Here is a 24,662-nt window from a genome sequence, read left to right as displayed (position 1 = left end):
GCCTCTGCCCAGGCCGGGTCACCTTACACTTTAGCCATTTATACATACTTCCTTTACACAAGATGACCAGCACACAGGAAATCCATTCATCTGTAGCAAGCAAGCACCATAGATACATCAAAGTGCTGCAGGTAGCCCGGCTACGTACAGTAAATATGAAGACAAGGTAATACGTACATTTTCAGTTTTACTATTTTCATTCAAAATAGGATATTTGGTTTAACGACTACTATAACTCAATGAAGTCTTGTTACCATAGCAAATAGGGGGGATCTTGAACCGGATTCCAGTGGGCACTGCATAAATCTACCTGTTCTGAAAGTATTCAGATCCTGCCACACATACCGTACATTTCAGAAGTGCTAAAGTTTAATATGTAGGAATAGAAAATGTCTCTTGGGTTAAGGTGTGGATTTACCATTAGAATGGCCTTTCTGCTTCCACAAACACCATTCAGTCCTGGAAACTCATAAGACACTGTGCAGCCCTTTAGAGTGTACATGATGGCTTCCTCCAGGTTGTAACTTGTAGCATCATAAACCAAAGTAAGTGCGTGGCGAGCTTGTGCTCCACCTAAATGTCATTTTTAGAATTCAAGTCTGGAATCTCTTTCTGCATAAAATACATGATGGCCTGAGCCACCTTATCCGGTCCAATGTTATATACGGGATGTGTAGGCTTCTGTCAGGGAGGAAGAGAAAATAAACGTAAGATACCATACATAGTTCTGCATTTCCAAAATTAAAATGGTATGGAGAAAATTATGCATTTCTAGTAGGGAAAAGAAACCCAATTCTTCCCGCTTAAATTTTAGTAGAACAGTTGGAAAAATACAAGTCATATTAGATTTAGAACAAAAACCTAAAGCCAGTGTTTGCATGGTGAACCATCATAGGGAATATTTTACCATAATGAGCCCATGTCGGATATTGAATACATTTTTTCAGTAGATAAGGAATTACACAAGTACACTAATCCAAAAACAAACAAGGGATTTTTCAGTAAAATAGGATTGATTGGGGGTTCTGCATTATACCCAAGCACCAATATTTAATATAATGCAGCTGACAAGTCCCCGGATGAGGTGTTTGTATCTTTTTTTTCCAGCCCCCCCCCCCTTTTTTTTTATTTTCCCCCTGATCTTGCCATTAACACACTTCCTAATCAAGGATGACGATCATGTACTGTACTGTATCATTAGAGGAGCAGCATTGTCACCCTAGGATAGGAAGTGAGTCAGAACTACAGAACACCTCCTTCTCTCCATATAATAGGGGAGATTTGTACTGTAATCCACAATTATAGCTGGGAGGAGCTCTAACTGATCAAGTCCAGCAAGAACACAGGAAGTTATCAGCTCACAAGTTTTTTGGCAGGGTCAACAGGTATCTTTTTGCAATTTAACGGATTTACCAAAACTAGACTAAAAAGGGAGAGAGTTTCAACATTGGGTTATTGTGGGTGAGAGCCCAATGAGGAAATTTTCCTTCACCTCCTGCCCCCGTGACATCTTTAGAAGAAATGGGGGGGGGGGGGGTGCGGATTGCAGATGTTCTGGGACAGAAAGGCACTGCCGGCCCATGTGAAGAAGGCCATAGAACTTCTGTTTATATTGCAGTTTACCTGCACACACCAGATTCTAGCAGCAAGAATCATGGAATCTTGCAGCTAGAACAGATGTATAAAGTAATAACAGGATGACAGCAACCGTCACTGATCACATGTACCCCCGTGCATAAATCCGTTACTTGCGGTTAGGGATTGATGTCCAAGTTTGGATGCAGTCAAATGCACCCAGGCTCAAACATCGGTACCTAACAGGTAACCCCCGTGGTGTGCAGATACATGCAAACAGTGATGACTGCTGTCAGGAGCAGCCTCTGTCACTTCAGCTGCAAGAATCTGCTAATTCTTGCCTCTGGACTCCAGATGATTGTAGTTAAATGCACAAGTGAATTCCAAAAACTAAAAGGTTTTTTTTTTTTTTTTTTTTAGAATCAGTGTCTATATCGGAGAGATTTCCTTTCCTATCACTCCCTGTCTTAAGTGAAGTGAGGGTGAATCTTCCTAACAGGAACACAAACTGAAAAAAAATAATTTTAAAACACTAACCCCTTTGCCTGCTCTGCCAAACAAAAATAAACATTTGGTTGGATAGTTCTAGTAAAAGTGCTCTGTACATAGCCAGGCCATAATCCGCTCTTCTCATACTTTCTGCCTGCCGCATATTTATTGAATATTCTCAATCATATCATTACATGTCATTGTTAACATATTTTTTTTTTTTTTAATATAAGTTGCTAGTTCCCATATGGCAATTCAATGGGTTTTAAGTAAATCTTTGACCCTGAACAAGCATGTAGCCAGTGAAGTCAGAACGCCTGACAAGCATGTGTGCTGTAGGTCAGTCCCTCACCAAGTAGTAAGAACAATATTGAAAGCTCCAAAATCTCCATCATGACAGAATTGCTCAAAGTGAATTTTCTGTCCTCCATTCTTGCTTATTCCTTTCTTTAATCCCATCGTTTAAACCTTATTAACAGTCTTGATTGATTATGAATGTCACCCCACTCTGTACATACAGGTGCTGGAGAGAGCACTACTCTCTATATGTGACCACAAAGTGTGTCAAGTGCAGGTAAAGCAACTTCAGAAAAAGAACCGTTCATGTAGAGAAATGCACTGAAATTTGGGAAAAATTGAGCATACAAGTCATGTAAAACGCTAAAGCACAAGGGGAGTCATCTACAATTAGAGCCATCATATTTCCCACACAAGGCAATCATCACTTCTAGGGTAAACTTTAGGATAATGGTCCAATAAGATCGCAGCATCCTACTAACTGGCCAAACACAAGCAACAGGCAGGGCTAAGATTGGAATAGTGTGATCAAATACACTACTTATCAATATTATCAAATAAAAAGGTCAATGTTGCAAAACAAGCATCAATTGTCACTATGCACAACAATTGAGAACTGAAAAATCAAATGCATACCAATGTGCATGCATGAAGTCCATAGAAACTATTAAAAGATGATACAGTGTTGAAAATACAGAAGCCTACTGTGAATAAGTGTAGTCCATCTTCTAACAGCTCCCCCAAAGGTGTGCCCTCACCTTAACCCTGTATGGTACAATCAGAAGGCTGCAGTACTGCCCTACATTACCTTAACCCTGTATGGTCAGAAGGCTGCACGGTCCACGTGCCTGCACAGTCACACGTCATTGGTTTGCTGTGCCACTGCTCACGGCGCTCACGGCTCAGTCACAACCAACATTCATCATGCGCGACGAAGAGGATCCGCCGCAAAAAAATATCGCAATATATATCGTGGGAAAAAAATATTGCAATGTGATTTTTTTTCAATATCGTGCAGCCCTACCACACATTATAGAGTTTTCTTACTCAATTTCCTGTAGGTTTAACTTTGTACGGAATCAGGCAGGCCCTTAAACTATAGAAAGTGAAAATACCTGCGCTGCTTCACAGAACAAAATAAATAAATATATATAAATATACGTTAACAAATATTGTGCATAAAGTGCTAGTGCTTAACTGAATGTACACGATAACTATATCATGATTACCACTCAATATACATATACGGTAAACGTGGATGAAATAAATCAATAAATATAAACGGTTATTTCAATCAATAAATCATGTGCTGAAAAATATATAGTGACAGTCTTTGTGTAAAACATCAATCCAAAGTGCTGCGTGCTCATACAAAAAAGTGACGGTGCTCTCTGTATACGAGTAGGTGCTCCCCTCTAGGTCCCTTACTCACCAGAAGCCAAATAATATTGCGCTTTGAGACTCTCCTTTGATGATCAGTGTCTTATTAATCCAACAGCTTAATAGATGTACTGTAGATCACAACATCCAGGTGATGCTCAAAAAAGAAAGAGATGCTGGCATCTCACTTTCTACACTTTTTAAGGCACTTCCCTTTTTATACCAGCAGCAGCTCACCATATTGCACTATAAAAGTAATTTTAATCCTAAGCGCTAGCCTTTCACAATTTAGGCCCTTAAACTACAAACAAAGTGTTTTGACCTAATTTTATATGGCTTTAATAAATCTAAAAGGAAAATTGTACAAGAAAATTGTATGGCTCGTACACATGATCTAAAAATTGGATGAAAAATACCGCTTTCGAATCAATCGTACAGAGCTTTTGAGAGACAATCAAGACAATTCATCTGATATTATCCGATCAGACAAGCAGGAAAATTTATTGTACGATAACATCATACGATTTTCATTTAATCAGTACAGGTAGCGTTCAAAAATACATTACAAATATATATATATATATATATATACATACACACAAACACACACACACACACACACACATACAGTATAGCCTTCAAACCTTGCGGCCAAAAGAAGCATCCGCAGATGCCAACAAATTACTTTTTTTTTTTGTGAAAGAGTGCACCGATGACCAGGTGGCCGTCTTGCAAACCTGCGTCACTGACACCTGATGACAGAAGGCCCAGGAGGCACTGAGTGCCCCAGAAGAGTGCGCCTTAACAGGGAAAGCAGGAACATGACCCTTGATGGAATAGGCATAAATCACTGTCTGTCTGATTCATCTGGAAATTGTCAAGGAGGAAGCGGACAACCCTTTCCGAGGCCAATCCGTGAGCACAGTGAGTCTAACTTCCTAAAAGGCCCCGTAGCTGCCAGGTACACCCTTTTTGGCCAGACCACATCCAAGCCATGCAAAGCAATTTCCTTCGGATGTTTTGGCCTGGGACACAGGAAAGGCAACACAATGTCTTCATTCAAATGAAAATCAAAGACAACCTTTGGAAGGAACGGCAGACAGGGGCCAAGAACCACCTTATCTCTGAACTACCAAGTATGATGGACAGGATAATCCCGCCAATTCCGACAACCTGCTAGCAGAGGTGATAGCCACTAAAAAGACCACCTTCTGGGTCAGCATAAGCAGGGGAATCTCCCGAAGATTCTCAAAAAGGAGGCTTCTGGAGGACAGGGAACCAAATTAAGGTCCCAAGGCGGCGACGGAAACCGCACATGAGCCAAGTGCCAAACTCCCTGAAGTAAGGCACGCACCAGGGAGTGTGTGGCCAAGGGTCGTTGAAAGAAGCCTGCCAAGTCTGACACCTGGCCCTTGATAGTACAGACCCAGCAGAGTGATCTTCAGGATCTGAGGATTCAGATGAGGCAGGAGGCGCTTTTTGCTAGCCCGTCGCTCAAAAACGACCTCCACCCGGACATAAAGGTCTCCAGGAGCGCTATCAGTGCATCAATGGATGGTTGGGACCCGGAGGGGCCTGCAGCATCTGAGAGGGGATTAAGTGGGGAAATGTGCTCCAAAGACTCAGTGAGTCAATAGGGGGACACCACAAAAGCAAGGTGGAAAAAAATCACTGCTAAGGGACACCCCCACTGCTCAGGCAGCACTACCCAGTCGCCAGTAACAGAGCACCTAATCAATCCTCATCAGAGAGGGCGAGGACCCCACCAGACTCCCTACCCAGCAGACACAGGCACCTGCAGCCACCAGGATAATCTGCAATCCACCTACGGCAATCAGGAAGTAATAAGATCCAGGAGTCAGCACCAGTGGATGAGGAGGGGCTCCCACCTCCGAAATCGCCACCCAAATGGCTCCAACTGTCATGTCCGCAGCTATTTTCAATGGCAAACCACCGCAAAATGACCGCCGGACGACAGAAACATGGCCGCCGTGGTGGCAGATGGGAAGTGAGATGGCCCACAGGGACCACCAGACCGATGATGAGAAGGAGGGGAACACGGGGGTCCGACTGTCCCATGGAGGGGCCCACATCCACCCCAAAACCCTTTAGGGGAAAGAGGGGACAGTTACTTACCATACCAGGAACCAGACGGGCACCACTCCAGACAGAACCTCCTCTCCATCTAAATGGGGGGGGCTGTTGGCCAGGAGGAACTCCGATTCAAGCAGACCTGGTCGTATGCAACCTCACGAGGTGTTTAACTCGCAGGCCAGCCCATGTCCGATGGAGCTATGCCGCGGGCAACCTACCGCAGAGCTGAGGTCTGCACGTGCTGGCCAGACTGGGGTGACCACTGGATCTAGATTATCCAGCCTGCCACCCAGTGCAGCAGTTGATTGTAGATCTCACAGGAAAAAAGCCAGGAGAAAAAGAAAAAAAAAAAATCTATCTAAAAAGAAAAAAATTGCCACAGATCCCAGCAAGGAACTAGGTCCTTACTCCTGACTAGCAGAGAGAGGGAGTATACCCGCTGGGACTGCCCATATGCATAGCCAAATTTATTTTTTTCTGCCTTGTGTCCTACTCCTGTAAGGGGCACTATAACCCAATGGTTAAGATCAGGAGCTGTGTCCGTCAATGAACAAAAGAGAAAGTTATTTTTGAATTGGGCTTTTATAACTATTGGATGTTTATTAATAATCATTTTACTGTATATGTGTTATGTTCTCACTGAGCACACACTTCACGGAATAGAAGGACTTTATATATGTGGTTCATATATGGTACTTATTAGGCCTCATGCAAACACTGGGTTTTTACAGCTGCTTTTAGGAGCTTCAGGTGTTTTTTTTTTGCAGCTTAAAAGCACCCTTCTATGTTATTCTATGGCCTCGGGCACACACAGGCTTTGAGGAGCTGCAAGTGGCATAGGCATTTTTTTTTTTTCAAGCTGTAAAAAAAAAAAAAAAAAAAAAAAAAAAAAACCCAGGGCCAGTGCATTCTGGAGCAGCAGCGTTAAGCTGTAAAAACGCCTGACGCTGCTAAAGTTTGCATACAGCGTTAGCCCATGTCAGACGTTTTTTAAGCTGTAGTAGTTGGATTGGAGGTTGGAAAACAGAAGAGGGCAGAGAAAGGCTGCTAAACACCAACGCTGCTAAAACTTGCATTAACTCCAATATAAAACTCTTCTAAAAGCACGTTTTTACATCTGCTTTTTCCTGGCGTCAGAACTGGCTTTGCAGCTTGTTTTTTCAAACGCCCTGTGTGCATGAGGCCTTAGAGGTATTTTTTGATGAACAGCCATTTTTTTTCTTACAGTTATTTTGAGCGGTAGGAGTTTTACCATTTATTAGTGGTGCGGCAGGTCTTTTCTATAGCACATTCATTTGGTTATTTACATAGCAGCGGGCATAAGTCACCCAGTTATATTAGTACAATACAAATACTCTACAACAAATCACTTCTGATTTTTTATTCTATCGTACGAGAATTTTTCTAACTTTAGTATACTTTTTAATTTTCAAGATGCCAATAGTATGCAAAGAAAAACGGACGATCTGTCCTCTGATTTTCGGATTGTGTGTACGGCCATTAGGGACACAGTGGTGTTGAATTACTAAAACTGTTAAATGCTAAATCTGGTGCAGCTCTGCATAGAAGCCAAATCAGCTTCCAGTTTTTTTTTTTTTTTCCTCAAAGCTTAATTTATCAAGCTGAAGTTAGCTGATTGGCTACCATGCAGAGCTGCACCAGATTTTGCACCCTCCAGTTTAGGTAAATCAACCAGTTATTCACATTTCACAATATTGATATTTTTTTTCATATTATTATAATTATTATTATTAAAGATGAGCTCCTACAGAAAAAAATAAAAGTCGGCAGCTACAAAAATACTGCAGCTGCTGACTTTTAATGAAAGGACACTTACCTGTTCAGGCATCCAGCGATGTCCTCACCTGATTCTTCAATTGGCTTTGGGTGTAGGCGCTGAAATCTGTAGTAAGGGAAACATGAAGTGAAGCCTTACAGCTTTCACAGCCTGTTCCTAATGGACATGTGCAAGTTGCACCGTGCTTTATGAACGGTCCTGTAATATCCTGGGACTTGTGAGGTGTCCCTGAAGACTGAGGAGCCACGGCGATCCGAGTTGGAAGTGGGAGCGCGTACCTGTCAAAACCAGGTAGCCCCACCCCCCATAAAAAAATAAAAAAGTGGCAAATGTGGCAGTGGAGGGATGGGAGCAGGGTGCAAAACAAGCAGAACTTCCCCTTTTGGCTGGAGCTCCACTTTAAGTTTAATTAGAATAATCACAGCACAGATTGTAAGTTCCATGGGCAGGGTCCTCCTATTTCTTCTGTATTTAAATTGTACTGCCTCCCTTTATATTATAAAGCGCTGCGCAAACTGTTGCCACTATATAAATACTATATAAGATCCTATTATGATTTAAGAATTTCCCCTCTCAGGCCATAGACCTAACCTTCCAAAAGTCAGCTGCTGCTTTCTTTAATCTGATAGATGACAACTATAATAACTGATGACTTCTATCTTCCTACTCACCAAAATGTTTTCCGGAGATCCCACAACAGTCTCTCGAAGCATCTCACCACTTCCAAAATGCTGAGCTATAGACAAGCCACTCAGACAATAGCAGGTATGATAGAAGTCTCTTGATCTTTAAAAAGAAAAAAAAAATTCCATTATCCAAGAGAAGCCACTCCAGTGCTATACCAGTACAAACTAAACAGTTCTTACTTGCCAGGTTTATCTAGTAAACCACCAGTGGGACATTGGCAACACAAGAGAATATATTCTTGGAGGGCCTTCTGGTCAAACATCCAACTGGTGTAGCTGAGGGCGGAATCTCCTGCAAAGACAACGCTTTCGGTGATACAGTGCAAAGATGACATGCAATGTGCTGTACCTAGAGTCACCCATCAGAGTTAAAGCAAATCTTTCCTTGGAGAAACATGGGGCCGCCACTATCAATCCCCTTCTGAAGATGCTATCTGGATAGAAAACTGACCAATGGGATGCAGTATAGTTTCTGTCACTGATCTGTAACAAGCATGCATTATGTAAAGTCTGACATCCTTTTGTGCATGCTTGTTCCAGGTAACAGAGAAGGAATTTCAGTTTAAGGCAGTCCTATTTATTATTGTGCCCAATCTGTATATCAGTTCCTTAAAGCGGAGTTCCACTCAAAAGTGAAACTTGCGCTTATCTGTCTCCTCCCCCCCTTCGATGCCACATTTGGCACCTTTCAGGGGGGAGCAGGTACCCGTTTTTGACAGGTACCCTGTCCCCACTTTTGTTGGACGCGAGGTACATCCCCCTACTCCTCCCTCTGCTTCCTGGCCAATTGCTGAGCGCAGCGCCATGCGCAGGAGGGACCCGGCCGTGAAGCCGCAAGGTGGCGGTGGCAGCACCCGACAGCCGATGGAAACATCGGCTGCAGTGCCAACATCGCTGGACCCCAGGATAGGTAAGTGTCCTAATATTAAAAGTCAGCAGCTACAGTATGTGTAGCTGCTGACTTAATTTTTTTTTGGGGGGGGGGGGCGAACTAAGCTTTAACGTGGTTGTAAAGCTTAACATACCACACCTCCCACTAAAGTGACTACCATCTGCTACACGGAGATGAAAAAAAAATCCTTTAGCATAAGTTGTGCCTATTTTTCTACATCCATCTCTCCTGTACAGTCAATGTGAACAGTTTTTACACAGCATTTCTGAGTTCCAGGAGGCAGGAATCTGATGTCACACCATGCACAGCACAGAAAGGACAGCTGAGTGAGACCTGAGTGGGGGGGAATGGACATACCCCCCTCTATAAATGGGAATACCCCCAGCTAGTGGGGATAATATAGCGCTTGCTAGTAAAATGCAAATATGTAGATCTAAAACCATAGGATAAAATAATTGCCCTTAAATGCACAGTAAAATGTAAATATATAAATCTAAGACCATAGGATAAAATAAAAGAGGAGGTTAGATGTACACTCACCAGATGCGATGGGTCTCAAATGTCATATGACAATGAGGCCAGTATTGCTTTGTGACCATCCAGGTCAGGGGTAGGGTGACTGCTAGACTCAGGTCCCTCTAGACCAGGTACTCCCCGAATATGGATCGAATTCCCAAGGTCCTTTTGTTGGGAAGAAATAGCTGTTCCTTTCACTAGCTGTTACTTTCACTGCAGTCTGCAATCAGTCTAGTGAAAGGAACAGCTATTTCTTCCCAACAAAAGGTTTTTAGATCTACATATTTGCATTTTACTAGCAAGCGCTATATTATCCCCACTAGCTGGGGGTATTCCCATTTATATCCATTTTATCTATAGCAGCTGCTTTGTTATTTATACCACTATACCATATATTAGGCACTCCTAGGCGCGAGGCATATTCCTTGAATATATATTTATCATACCCCCCTCTACCCGGTCTTATGAGGAAACATGTACAGCTGAGGCAGTCAATCACCTACTGCTGGGGTGGGAGGTTGGGTAGGTGCGCTGCCGTTTCATGAGATTGCTTGGTATCAGATAAAAGATCAGAGGGGACTTATGCAGATAACAGAGAATTAGGAGAGCAGACAGAAAATCACACTCAGTGCATTGGAGTGAGATAAGTACACACTATACAATGACATGCTTTGTTCATTATTAATTTCACAGGTTTACAACCACTTTAAAACCTTATGCAGAACATTAAATAATTTGCAACAGTCCTTACTTCCAATCTAATTTTTATAACTGAAGTTACACAGTGCAGCCAGATTTGGGTTAATATCACTTATAGGCATTACAGGTAAAAGCTTCTACTAACATAGTAAGTTCCTGGGCCAACATGAGGATTGACATGTCACTTTGTGGTACACTTGAAGCAAGCCACCATTATAGAAGTCGTAGGGACAGTGGACCAATTTTATCTGTGGAGTTTCCTGCATAGGAAGTCAGCTGTGTGTTAGAAACTATCACTACCCGCATGATCTTCCATTTCTGGCTTTCCATTTCCAACAACCGCATATGGTGGGGTACACTTGGTATCTGGAAAACTGAAATTTGATGGCATTCATACATTCAGTGGAAGACAGGATTGTGTAATGTCATAAAGAAAATACTGAGTTCATCACCAGAGGAAGCACACTGATGCCATCAAGCTGCACGGCTACATCTCTATAATAAACATATGGCAGAAAGGTTGTTACCTTCAGCATGTAAAGTTCTATGGAGGAGGGGCATCAGACCAGCTTGCCAAAAGGAATAGCAGCCATCAACCAGTTTGTTACAGCGACCTTGGAATCCACCCTCAAATCTCATTTGTCTAAAAGCAACCCATCTCTGGAAGAAAACCAAAGCCAATTGCATTCATGTATCAAGTTCATACTGGGCAATAAGAAGTCCACTACTTCTGTGAGTTAAGATAGCAATCATGATCTATTTTCCTATCAGTCTTAGAACAGAACCAGTCAGGAATAAGCGCTTGTAGGAGCTGGAAGTTCTACCTAATGTGCAACTTTACTTCTCAGGGAAAGGTTTGTGTGCTGCTATTCACTTGTATTTGCTCCCAGAGGCTGACTGGTGTTTTCTCTGAACTCAGGCCTGATATCGGACACTGTCCAACCACTGTAGGAGAGTATGTAATGGGAAAAAAAAAAAAAAAAAAAAGAAGATTCCTACAGGTGCATCAGAAAATCAGAATATCAAAAAGTTAAGATTTCAGGAACTCAAATAAAAACGTGAAACTCATATTTTATATAGATGCGTTACACACAGAGTGATATATTTCAAGCATTTCTTTCATTTAAATGTTGATGATTATGGCTTACAGCTAGTGAAAACCCACAATTCTCAGAAAATTGATTACATAAGATCAATAAAAAAAAAAAAAAGATTTTTAATACAGAAATGTTGGCTTACTAAAAATATGTCCACATACAGTACAGTAAGCACTCAGTACTTGGTCGGGGCTCCTTTTGCATGAATTACTGCATCAATGCAGCATGGCATGGAGACGAGCAGCCTTTGGCACTGCTGAGGTGTTATGGAAGCCCAGGTTGCTTTGATAGTGGCCTTCAACTCGTCTGCATTGTTAGGTCTGGTGTCGCTCAACTTCCTCTTGACCAGGGGTCTTCAAACTATGGCCCTCCAGTTGTTTAGGATCTACAATTATCATGCCTAGTCATGTCTGTGCATGTTAGAGTTTTTTAATGCCTCATGGGATGTGTAGTTCCACAACAGCTGGAGGGCTGTAGTTTGAGGATCCCTGCTCCTGACAATACCCACAGATTCTCTATGGGGTTTAGCTCAAGCAAGATTGCTAACCAATCAAGCACAGGGATATGAAACCAGGTAAAGGTACTTTTGACAGTGTGGGCAGGTGCCAAGGCCTGGTGAAAAATCCTTCTGACCAGCTTTATGGAGATGCGGATTTAATTTTCTAGCAGGACTTGGCACCTGCCCACACTGCCAAAAGTAACAATACCTAGGTTATGGACCATGGTATCACTGTGCTTGATTGGCCAGCAAACTCGCCTGACCTAAACCCAATGGAGAATCTGTGGAGTATTGTCAAAAGGAAGATAAGAGACATCAGACCCAACAATGCAGATGAGCTGAAGGCTGCTATCAAAAGCAACTTGGGCTTCCATAACACCTCAGCAGTGACACAGGCTGATCGCCTCCAAGCCACGTGGAATTGATGCAGTAATTTGTGCAAAAAGGAGCCCCGACCAAGTATTGAGGGTATAGTTACATAGTAGTTGAGGTTGAATAAAGACTATAGTCCATCCAGTTCAACCTGTGTAGGTGTGTGTGGATGCAATCATCTCACATACTCCTGAATGTTTTGATCCTTGAGATGTATGTCCAAGAGTCTTTTAAAAGTAGCCATACTTTCCGCAGTTACTACCACTTGTGGCAGAGAATTCCACAATCTTGTAGCCCTTACTGTAAAAAGCCCCCTGTGCAGCCTGAGGTTAAATCTCTTCTCCTCGAATCGCATTGTATGACCTCGTGTCCTCATGCACTTGTTGCGACTGAACAGTTTTTTTTCTATGCTGAGATCGCCGTTGAGGTACTTACATATTGCTATCATGTCCCCTCTCAGGCGTCTCCTTTCCAGGGAGAATAAATCAAGCGCTTGCAAGCGCTCTTCATAATAAAGATCCTCCAATCCCCTAATCAGTTTAGTTGCTCTCCTCTGGACTCTCTCCAGCTCCAACACATCCCTCCTGAGTACCCGTGACCAGAACTGGATAGAATACTCCAGATGTGGTCAGACCAGTGGAAGGATTATAGTCTTATCTCTGGAATATATCCCCTTCCTTATGCATGCTAATATTTTGCCGGCTTTGGCAGCTGCAGCTTGACATTGCATGCTATTACCAAGTCTATCTTCCACTAAGACTCCCAGATCTCTCTCCATTTTTGGTCCCCCCCCCCCCCCCCAAAGAGTATTGGGTGTTTATGTTTTTAGTCCCCAAGTGCAATACCTTACACTTCTCCACATTAAACCTCATTTGCCATATAGTTGCCCACTCTTATTTTGTTCAGGTCATTCTGTAAGATTTCTGCCTCACTATGTGCAGTTATTGCCCTACTTAATTTTGTGTCATCTGTAAAAACTGATATTGAGCTAAAGACCCCATCCTCAATGCGGTTTATGAATAAATTGAACAAAATTGGTCCCAGGACTGAGCCTTGGGGGACCCCACTTACCACCCCAGACCAGTCTGAGTATGCGTTATTACCATCATTTGGACACGCCACTTTAACCAACTTTGTATCCAAGAGCAAACCTTGTGGTCGATGCCTGCAGTCGTTTACTTTATAAATTAAGCGTTTGTGGGGAACTGTATCAAACGCCTTAGCAAAATCTAAGTACACCACATCCACAGGTCTCCCCCCTATCTAGCTCACAGCTCACCTCCTTGTAGAATGTTAACAGATTGGTTTGACAGGAACGCCCATTTGTAAACCCGTGCTGATTACTGCTGATGATGTGGTTCTCTTTAGCATATATCTCTCTTGGATATAGTCCCTTATCATCCCTTCCAGAAGTTTACATACTATTGACGTCAGGCTGACCGGCCTATAATTTCCCGGTACATGCCTCTGCCTATGGACTTTTAAGCCAGCATTTCTCCATTAAAAATGATTTGCCGTTTGCAAGATTTTATTTTATTGGTCTTATGTAATATTCTAATTTTCTGAGATACTGAATTTTGGGTTTTCACTAGTTGTAAGCCATAATCATCAAAAGTAAAAGAAAGAAATGCTTGAAATATATCACTCTGTGTGTAATAAATCTAACAAATCTGTATAAAATATAGGAATTTCACTTTTTGAATTGAATTACTGAAATAGATTTACTTTTTAAAGATATTCAAATTTTTTTTTTATTTTTTTTTAGATGCACCTGTTTATTACAGTTTTAGTGTGTTACAGCCCTACACTTCTGCAATGACAGGGAAACAAAACATGTAAAAAAAATATTTTAGGGCTGATTTTTTGTGACAAATCAAGAAAGATCGATCAGAATAATAAAGATAGCCATGTGTGACTGGCAACCTTAGGTGTGTTTGTCCTATATGCTGCCCTTACTGTACACTTTGTGTGCAGATCAAGTCAGTTATCAGCCCCCGTGTGATAGCAATGCTAGGTGAAATGAAAATAAAGAAAAGAAGAAAGAATTTTTTTTAAACTATTTACTCGACTGGTCTCATCTATTATACTGTACAGAACATTTGGAGATATTCTTGTGTTCATGTGCATTACAGTGCCTTGAAAAAGTATTCATGCCCCTTGAAATTTTCCACATTTTGTCATGCTACAGCCTTAAATGTATTTTATTGGGATTTTATGTGATAGAGCAACACAAAGTGCCACATAATTGTGAAATGCAAGGAAAATGATTAAATGGTTTTCTATATATATATATTTTTTTTTTACAAATATCTGATAAGTGTGGCGTGCATTTTTATTCAGCCCCCTTTACTCTGATACCCCTAACTAAAATCTAGTGCAAACAATTGCCTTCAGAAGTCACCTAATTAGTAAATAGAGTCCACCTGTGTGTAATCTAATCTCAGTATAAATACAGCTGTTCCGTGAAACCCTCAGAGGTTTGTTAGAGAACCTTAGTGAACAAACAGAATCATGAAGGGATCATCAGGGATAAAGTTGTTGAAAAGTTTAAAGCAGGGTTAGGTCATAAAAAATATCCCAAGCTTTGAACATCTGCTCAATCCATCATACGACAATGGAAAGAGTATGGCACAACTGCAAACCAACCAAGACATGGCCATCCACCTAAACTGACAGGCCGGGCAAGGAGAGCATTCATCAGAGAAGCAGCCAAGAGGCCCATGGTAACTCTGGAGGAGCAGCAGAGATCCACAGCTCAGGTGGGAGAATTTGACCACAGGAAAACTATTAGTCGTGCACTCCACAAATCTGGCCTTTATGGAAGAGTGGCAAGAAGAAAGCCATTGTGGAAAAAAAGCCATAAGTCCCACTTGCAGTTTGCAAGAAGCCATGTAGGGGGGGCTCAGCAAACATGTAGAAGAAGGTGCTCTGGTCAGATGAGACCAAAATTGAACTTTTTGGCCTAAAAGCAAAATGCTATTTGTGGCGGAATACTAACACTGCACATCACCCTGAACATACCATCCCCACCGTGAAACATGGTGGTGGCCACGTCATATTGCGGGGATGCTTTTCTTCAGCAGGGACTGGGAAGATGGTCAGAGTTGATGGGAAGATGTATGGAGCCAAATACAGGGCAATCTTAGAAGAAAACCTGTTAAGAGTCTGCAAAAGACTCAAGACTGGGGCGGAGGTTCACCTTTTAACAGGGCAACCACCCTAAACATACAGCCAGAGCTACAATAGAATGATTTAGATCAGAAAATATTCATGTGTTAGAATGGCCTAGTCAAAGTCCAGACTTAAATCCAATTGATAACCTGTGGCAAGACTTGAAATTTGCTGTTCAGACGCTCTCCATCCAATCTGACAGAGCTTGAGCTATTTTGCAAGGAAGACTGTCACTCTCTAGATGTGCAAAGCTGGTAGAGACATCCCCAAAAGACTTGCAGCTGTAATTGCAGCGAAAGGTGGTTCTACAAAGTATAGACTCAGAGGGGCTGAATACAAATGCACGCCACACTTTTCACATAAAACCATTTATCATTTTCTAGCACATAAAATTCTAATGAAATACATTTACATTTTTGGTTGTACATGACAAAATGTCGAAAATGTCAAGGGGTATGAATACTTTTTCTAGGCACTGTGGATTAGTTTGAATCCATTTTTAATGAAAATCCAGAATTGATAAACTGTTGCACTAATATCCTTTTGACGTAAAAAATGGTAATTACCATATTTTGGATTTCATTGACCTTTACTTCCAGAAAATATAACGTGCTAGGGTTAAACACATTTTCAGATAAAAAAGTGCAAAAAATGGGGGGGGAAAAAAGATTAAAAAAATTAAAATGAACAATTAAAAAAAAAAAAAAAAAAAATAGAGACTTACCAACAAGCTCTTTAAGTCTAAAAGGTGAACTCTCTTCATTATGACCAAGGCTGCCAAGCCACAAAACGTATATCCTCCATGTGCTTCCATGCCTGGCACCCCACCGATGCCACCTTCCCAAAACTGGCACCTATAACAGTGCCCCAGTGAAAAAAACAATACATCGTATGAAGATATCCTAAAACATCAGCACATTTTAAAAAGTTTTTGTAACTGAAAGTGACATTTTCATACCTGGCTATCCATTCAGCCGTACCATCAAATAGCCTGGGTGTCATAATGTTTGTCAGTGATGCCACAGAGGCAGCACAATAGGCACTTCTGTAATATAACAAGAAATGTAACTGATAGTCATCAAGTACTAACCTCCCATGCAAAAAATTACCCATAACACTTATTACATATTGAAAAAATATTTAGGTTGTGGACACAATCTGCTTATTCTATACCTACCTACATAACTCCCCCCCCCCCCCCCCAACTCCTTTATTATTTTTTCAAGTATTGTCAGCTGGGATAAAACAAGGAATTTCATGGTTTAGGTTCTATCATTTTACAAAAATGCAGTAGGATGACTCAAAATCAATGCAGGTGATGGCGAGCTGTAGTCTCCAACAGACCTAGAACAATGATTATGCCCACCAGCGCCTACCTATAGCTTACAGCTCGTAAAACAGTCTAATGCCGATTTCATTTTAATCAGACTGCTGTATCCAAACCTTGAATAAATATTTTTTATCCCCCCAAAAAAACAAAAAATTAAAAACGGAATAGCTGACCTTACATCCACTTCTCCACCCACATGCATGTTGAAAGATCCATCATGTTGCTTCAGGGACCAGAGGAATTCTAGCAGTTTTTCCCTGTAAAATAAATCATTATTGGCAGGGAACACACAAATGATGAAATTTACAATATTCTGCCCAGAGACAGCCAACATAGTCAGTTTAAAAGATGGATCAGCATCCATACAGGATACTTTAAAGGCCAAATTAAATAATTTGTTACCCCAACATTCCATATTCCTGATATGTGCCTGTTGTATCATGTTCTCTTTGAATTGTTTCCATTATGTGAAATCTCTGTTGTTCCTGCCAATTCCTCTGCTTTCCCATTTCAAACTGACCAAGATAGGCAAAGAATCACATCCAACCTAGCATGGTTAGTTTTCTGGCTGTGCTCCAATGGTCAGGCCCCAACCCTAAAGGTGATCTATCAGGATGAGGTCAGGACTCTGTGCAGGCCAGTCAAGTTCCTCCATCCCAAACTCACTCATCCATGTCTTTTTGGACCTTGCTTTGTGCAATGGTGCTCAGTCATGTTGGAAGAGGAAGGGGCGATCCCCAAATATTCCAGCCGTGGCAGCTAGGTGCTGCTGACGATCCCATTCACTATGACAAGTTGCTGGTGGCTGCAGATATTCACTGCTGCCTGCACAGCCACAAAGTGTGTGCAGTAGCGATTGCCGATTATTGTAAGATAGCAGGCTTCACTCATCCACATAAATGATGCACATACCTGTTAATGACATTATAGGCTTCTTCTGTTCCAATGGTGCATAGAGCATTCACTGCTGCATAGGTAGGAGCTAGGTGAGGTTGCTGGGCAGGTCCACCACCAAAGCCCCCATTGGGATCCTGACATCGACCTAGAAACTGGCAAACACTTAAAGAAAAAAAAGAAAAAAAGAAAAATAAAGAAATAAGGACAAATGATCCTGCATCCATTGTAAGTCATTTATTTTCACTGCTGTACACAGGTGGTCTGAAAAATCGCAAGTAAATATATTTCCCTTTTTTCCCCATCAAATTTGGCATAAACTGGCGGCAGGCCATACCCTGTGCAGTGTACACGCTCTATCCAATCTGGGCACTTCTAAGATGCCAAAAATGGAGCCTGGATAATTAACTCCGGCATATCCAAAGACCAAAGGAAGAATTCATTGGTCTAGAAGGGGTGACAAGGAAGATTGCAGCAGCAGAGAGAGCAGTGACAGCAAATCTGGACCGGTCAGCATCCCAGGGGAGCAAACTAGAGGGCAAATCTATACCAAAAGCCAGGTGTCAAACTGCAATGATGGTCTAATGCTAATAACTATAACTATGTGAGCCTTCACTTCCCTGTCAGGCATGTATCTCCTCTGACAGGGAAGTGAAGCTCACATAGTTACAGTTATTAGCGGCTGCTCACCCGGTGTCCCGGTGTGTCACTTCATTCATGCACAGATCGTAGTAGTAGTGACATCACCGGGAGGTGGGCCGCCGGCCAGAGGCGCGTCTTTTGAATGAAGGAGTCAGGACTACGGAGGAGCCGAGTGAGTAGGAGAGGGACGCTGGGGGGGCGGGGGAGTTCAGGCGAGCTTACCGTTGGTATAAGTAATATGCAGCATGATGGGGTTAATGTATTGTCACTGCTGCATTAGTGACCAACCAGTGACAGTAAATTAACCCCTTTGTGCTGCATTAGTGCAACCAGTATCAGTGCAACCAGTGTTAATTAGCACTGACACTGGTTGCACTAATGCAGCACAAAGGGGTTAATTAACTGTCACTGGTTGGTCACTAATGCAGCAGTGACCAGCAGTGACAATACATTAACCCCCTCATGCTGCATAATACTAATACCATTGGTAATTAAATGAACCACTTGCCAACCCGTCACAGTACATATACTGTGACAGGGTGGCAGCGCCAGGTGTACATCGCTGCCTGTTATTGGTGTATGCCCGTCTTCTATCCAATTTAAAATTTGGGGGGAAAAGTCATTTTCGGTTTTCGGCCAAGGGCATCCTGCATTTTCGGTTTCGGCCCAAAATGTTCATTTCGGTGCATCCCTAGCCATAACATCCTAGTGGTTGTAACCCTTCATCTCAATCCAAAAAAAAAAAATGGCTTCACTTTACTGTTTTGTATGAAGAAAAATAGAATCAGAAGGAGCATGCTCCACAGTGTTCTAAGAAACCGGAATATCAAATGTATAAATTCCTGGCTACTGCACTAGGAGAACTAGACTACTAATATAAATGGCTATGCAGGATACAGTTCATTTATAGCTGACTTATTTTAATACGGCTTACCTTGATGCCACAGATTCAGGGATTGGCTCATCCAATATCATTAAACTATGTACAATCCAATAGCATAGCCAGGGGCGGCTGGCATCCAGGCACTAGGATGGAGAAAACGTTACACAAAAAATTCAGAAGTGCTTCTTTAATGCAGCTTTAAATTTTTACCTGGAGTATCTTCATGGAACAAAGCAGAGCAATGGATTTTACTAAGCAAATAGATTTACATGTGAAAATACAACCTTACAAATGCATGAAAATGGCTAAGGCCTCATGCACACTGGGCATAAAAAATGCTGCTTACACAAGCGTTCAGCGGTTTCTTTTTTTTTCCTTTCAGCCTGCAATAGCAACTCTTTACGTTAGCATGTGTGTCCATGCACATTTTGGCATTTACAGGCAATTTGGAAGTGAAGCTGGAAAAGAAAAAACCCATCACTGGTGTGTTTTTAAAATGAGTTTCAAGCAAAAAAAAAAAATGATTGACGCACATAAACGCGGCGTTGGAGTGCATTTGGTGTTTTTTGAAGTGTAAATTGATTATAGTAAAAAATGAGCAGAGGGAAAAGTGCGTATAAACACCAATGCACATAAACCCACGTGCAACATGAGCCATTAACCGCGCTTTCTATGCTGCTTTTTTATGCCATTTTTTTTTTAGGTGCCTAGTGTACACAGACCCTAAATGTATAGTCCAGCACTCAGTGATTGACCAGAGACTCTGAAATGGTGATTTTTCAATCACATGGAAAACTAATTTGACAAATTCAGGAGATCCCAATATGAAGCCGTAACCTTAAAGTGGACCTTCACCCTAGATCACATCTTGAGTTGCCCTGCCTCCTCACCCCTCTCTCTTATACCAATGGACATTTTTTTTTTTTAATTATTATTATTATTCGTGCTGTGAAGCAGCAGTTCCCCTTTCCTCACCTAAGTGACAGGTTCTCCCCACCCCCTGTGTGCGCAGATATGCCACAGGGCTCAGTTCCTGAGAGAGGTTTCCCACGCAAAGACAGGCAACAGGGAAGTCTAAAACCTTCCCTGTCTTTAGCGCAGGGCTTGACAAATTTTCCTGAAATCTAGGAGCCAGCTAAAAAAGTTAGGAGCCAGTTTTTTTTTTTTTTAAACTAACAACCAAGCTTTATTTAATAAAACGGATACTAAATTTACACATAAATACGACTAGAACCCCACTCTCCTCTATAGCACAATTGGATGAAAACAGACTGTCTGTCTCTTTCCATCCGATGCCATCTGATCCGATCCACGGGATGGATAGAAAATAGAACCACCATCCGTCTGCTTTTGGTGGACAGGATCAGATGGCGGCAGATTACTGCTCCATAGAGGAGAATCAAGGGTCCGATCAGGTCTGCCTGAAAAACTGACAGGCGGACCTGATCAGACAGCCCGTGTGAAAGGGGCCTTCGGCTGTGGCATGGCGATGAGGAAAAAAAAAGGATATATATATATATATATATATCTCTCTCTATATATATATATATATATATATATATATATATATATATATATATATATATATATATCTCTATATATATATATATATATATATATATATATATATATATATATATATATATATATCTCTATCTTTTTTTTTTTTAATAATTGGAAAAAAAAGAATTTTTTTTTAATAATTAAAAAAAAAAAAGAAAAAAATATTATTCATTTTTTTTTTTTTTTACATTTAAAAAATAAATTAAATAATAATAACCACACTCCCTGTCAAAGGTAACTAACTGGACAGGGAGATGGTAATGAATGAATTGAGAACAAAAAGGCAGTGGAAACAGTCATTACAACAGTCATTACTCCCGGCCTCCACAAGAGGGCGCCAGTTCCCCATTGGAAGCCTGTCATCTCAAGTAGGCCGAAAAGCCGGGGCCTCAATTTTCGGACGGCCCGGAAGTCCGTGCACTCTGTGCGCGGAAGTCCGGGCAAAAATGACAGGACACCTTCTGCAGGGCACCCCCAGGCGCCAGGTCGCTAATTCTAGTCGCAAATGCGACCTGGCGCCCGGGGATTGTCGAGCCCTGCTTTAGCGCATGCATGGAAAACCCTGTGCAGACGGGCCTAGGGTACCAACCACCTGGTGGAAGAATGATCTGCATACTTACCCATTTTAAAGCTCTTCTGGTCTGGTCACATACTCCAGCTCCCCTGTGTCAGCCAGCAGCTGCTTCAGGGGAGAGGAGGGACAGCCAACAGATGGCCCATAGTAAGCTTATGAGCGACATCACTGCTCAGGTATTCCAGTCGTTGTCAGAGCGTTCTCTTCTCTCCCCTGTAGCCGAAGCTGGCTGATACAGGGGAGAGGAGGGACAGCCAACAGATGTCCCATAGTAAGCTTATGAGTGACATCACTGCTCAGGTATTCCAGTCGTTGTCAGAATGTTCTCTTCTCTCCCCTGTAGCCAAAGCTGGCTGATACAGGGGAGAGGAGGGACAGCCAACAGATGTCCCATAGTAAGCTTATGAGCGACATCACTGCTCAGGTATTCCAGTCGTTGTCAGAATGTTCTCTTCTCTCCCCTGTAGCCAAAGCTGGCTGATACAGGGGAGAGGAGGGACAGCCAACAGATGTCCCATAGTAAGCTTATGAGCGACATCACTGCTCAGGTATTCCAGTCGTTGTCAGAGCGTTCTCTTCTCTCCCCTGTAGCCGACACTGACACAGGGGAGAACATGTGACAGGACCGGAGAGCCTAAAGCCTAGTAGACACAGGCTGAATGTCGGCCATTTCATTAGAAACCAGCTGACATTCGGCCAGCTTCTGTTTAAGGCTCATGACCAAAAAAGGTCTGCTGAATGGCTCCCGATCAACGCCCTCGCCCAATGGCTTGCTTTGGTGGGGGGACGCGCTGTAAGAACACAATAGCATAGCAGGGGAGATAGCTGTAATAACATTGGATTGTTAGTACAGCGGCTTGAACCTGAGCTGTCAGACTAGTGGTGTGTACGAGGCTTTAGAATAGGCAAGTATACAGTCCATTCTTCCCCAGAGTAGTTAGTATAGGTATTAGAAGGGGGGTAGGAGCAGTTTTGAGTTATAATAATACTGGAATTCTACTTTAAGGCATCCTTCACAAAGCTGTTACAGCATACACCGGATTCTAGTGCCAAGAATGACACCTGAAGCACCTGGAATGACAAGTGCATGCAAATAGGGACGGCCACTCAGCGTGTACAAGGTATGGACAGACTGACAGCAGCTGTCATTTGCAAGTAGCAGCCCAGCAAGTGATAAGTAGGGACAGGTGTCTGACAATGGACGCAGTCACATCCACTATAGAGCGGAGATTTTACAACCCCACCACTTTATATGTAAAATAGTCGATTACCTCATAGGAGTCGGAGAGGTGCTGTAAGCCTTTCCGTAGGTAGTGAGCATGGAGCTCTCTCTCCAATACAAGCCTGGAAGAAACACAATGTACTTCAGCTTAAAGTTAAACTGTTATGAATAATGTATTATAATGAATCCCCACTCTGCACCTCCCCCAAAGCTGCAACAACGAAAAATAATGAATGAAATAGGAGTAAAAATAACCAATAGGCTGCTGTATTGCAAAATCCCTTGCAAAATAAAAAAAGTGACATATATATATAAGTGATCATATACTCCTACTACAGCACTCAATGGCAATCACATGGTGAATGCATATAAACTGAGCCATGAAGGTATTATTTAGTACTATGATAAATGTATCATTGCTGAACTTCTGAAAAATCTTACTCCTCTGGTTATTTTACTTTGCGTTAACAAAAGGTCTGCACACCATTATTACCAAACAATATCAGGAGCAAATTTTCCATCTTTACCACACATACTAAAACATGCATTTTAGGCTAGAAAATTACTTAACCACTTCTGGACTGGAAGATTTCCCCCTTAATGACCAGGCCATTTTTTGCGATACGGCACTGCGTTATTTTAACTGACAATTGAGCGGTGGTGCGACGCTGTACCCAAATAAAATTTATGTCCTTTTTTCCCACAAATAGAGCTTTCTTTTGGTGGTATTTGATCACCTCTGCGATTTTTATTTTTTTGCGCTATAAACAAAAAAAAAAAAAAAAAGTGACAATTCTGGAAAAAAAATATATATTTTTCCCTTTCTGCTATATAAAAACATTCCCAATAATAAAAAAAAAAACAAAAAAAAATTATATTATATATATATATAATCAAATGTTTTCATAATTGTAGGCCAATTTGTATTCTGCTACATACTTTTGGTAAAAAAAATCCCAATAAGTGTATTTTGATTGGTTTGCACAAATGTTATCGTGTCTACAAACTAGGGGGAAGATTTAGGTCATTGTTATTTTTTTTCTTTTTTTTTTTTACTAGTAATGGTAGCGATCAGAGATTTTTAGCGGGACTGCGACATTGCCGCGGACAGATCGGACACCTGACAATTTTGGGGGGGGGGGGGGGGGGGACCAGTGATATTACTACAGTAATCAGTGCCAAAAATATGCAGTTACTGTACTGACACTGGCAGGGAAGGAGTTAACACCAGGGGCGATCAAAGGGTTAAGTGAATGCCTAGGTGGTGTTTTCTAACTGCGGGGGGGGGGGGGGATGGGCACTATCAACACTAAATAGGAGGAACACAGGAGCCCTGTGTTAATTGCTGACAGAGCAATGGTCTGCTGTGTTTACAACAGCAGACTGCCATTCTGTCTCCATGGGGAGCGATCGCGCGTGATCGGCGGAAATCGCAGCCGCTGTCCCCGCAGATCAGCTTCCTTGCTGTCGAATGGGGGTGCGCGCGTGCCCCCACGATCGATTTTGTGACGTGACGTACAGGTACAGTGGACAGTCTGTCAGTACAGTAACAGTGCATATTTTTGACACTGATTACTGTAGTAATATCACTGGTCCCCCCCAAAATTGTCAGGTGTCCGATCTGTCCGCAGCAACGTCGCAGTCCTGCTAAAAATCTGTGTTCTTCACCAGAGAAACTGGAGTAGGGTGTTATTGGTGCACATTGCTGCAATAAAGATACAAGCTGACCGCTCCTGTCATCAGATAATATGACGGAAGTCCCGCGGTCGGTAGCTGAGTCACACAGGTATGATGTACCAATCCTCATGTTAATAAATGTTCTTTGTGAATTGTAATGCTCCCTGTGCAGTGTAACAGATGATATGACCAAGGTTTTTGTTGTAGTGGCAGTAATGATTGATTTCAGACTGGCCTCTGATCATGTGACCGCTGTGATTGCAGTCACATGATTAGGAGCCCGTCCTGATGGTTCTTCATCACAAACGAAGC

General features: G+C 42.1%; 1 protein-coding gene across 1 annotated transcript in view; it reads right to left on the bottom strand.

The window, feature by feature from the left end:
• Positions 1-302: 302 nt before the first annotated feature.
• The window catches only part of LOC309569489 (protein farnesyltransferase subunit beta-like), a 65,068-nt gene continuing 40,708 nt past the window's right edge, over positions 303-24,662 (bottom strand). The window contains exons 3-12 of the mRNA XM_082275340.1: positions 22,723-22,795; positions 19,366-19,457; positions 17,808-17,954; positions 17,069-17,152; positions 16,524-16,610; positions 16,290-16,419; positions 10,954-11,086; positions 8,500-8,611; positions 8,305-8,419; positions 303-681 (exon numbers count right to left, since the gene is read on the bottom strand). Coding sequence (XP_082131466.1) covers positions 574-681; positions 8,305-8,419; positions 8,500-8,611; positions 10,954-11,086; positions 16,290-16,419; positions 16,524-16,610; positions 17,069-17,152; positions 17,808-17,954; positions 19,366-19,457; positions 22,723-22,795 — 1,081 coding nt within the window. The 3' untranslated portion in view covers positions 303-573. The remainder of the gene's footprint in view (positions 682-8,304; positions 8,420-8,499; positions 8,612-10,953; positions 11,087-16,289; positions 16,420-16,523; positions 16,611-17,068; positions 17,153-17,807; positions 17,955-19,365; positions 19,458-22,722; positions 22,796-24,662) is intronic.

The sequence above is a fragment of the Pelophylax lessonae genome, assembly GCF_965119305.1.
Source record: "Pelophylax lessonae genome assembly, chromosome: 13".
Taxonomy (NCBI): Eukaryota; Metazoa; Chordata; class Amphibia; order Anura; family Ranidae; genus Pelophylax; species Pelophylax lessonae.
The sequence above is the reverse complement of the archived record's forward strand: the minus strand, read 5'-3'. Positions and strand labels throughout refer to the sequence as shown.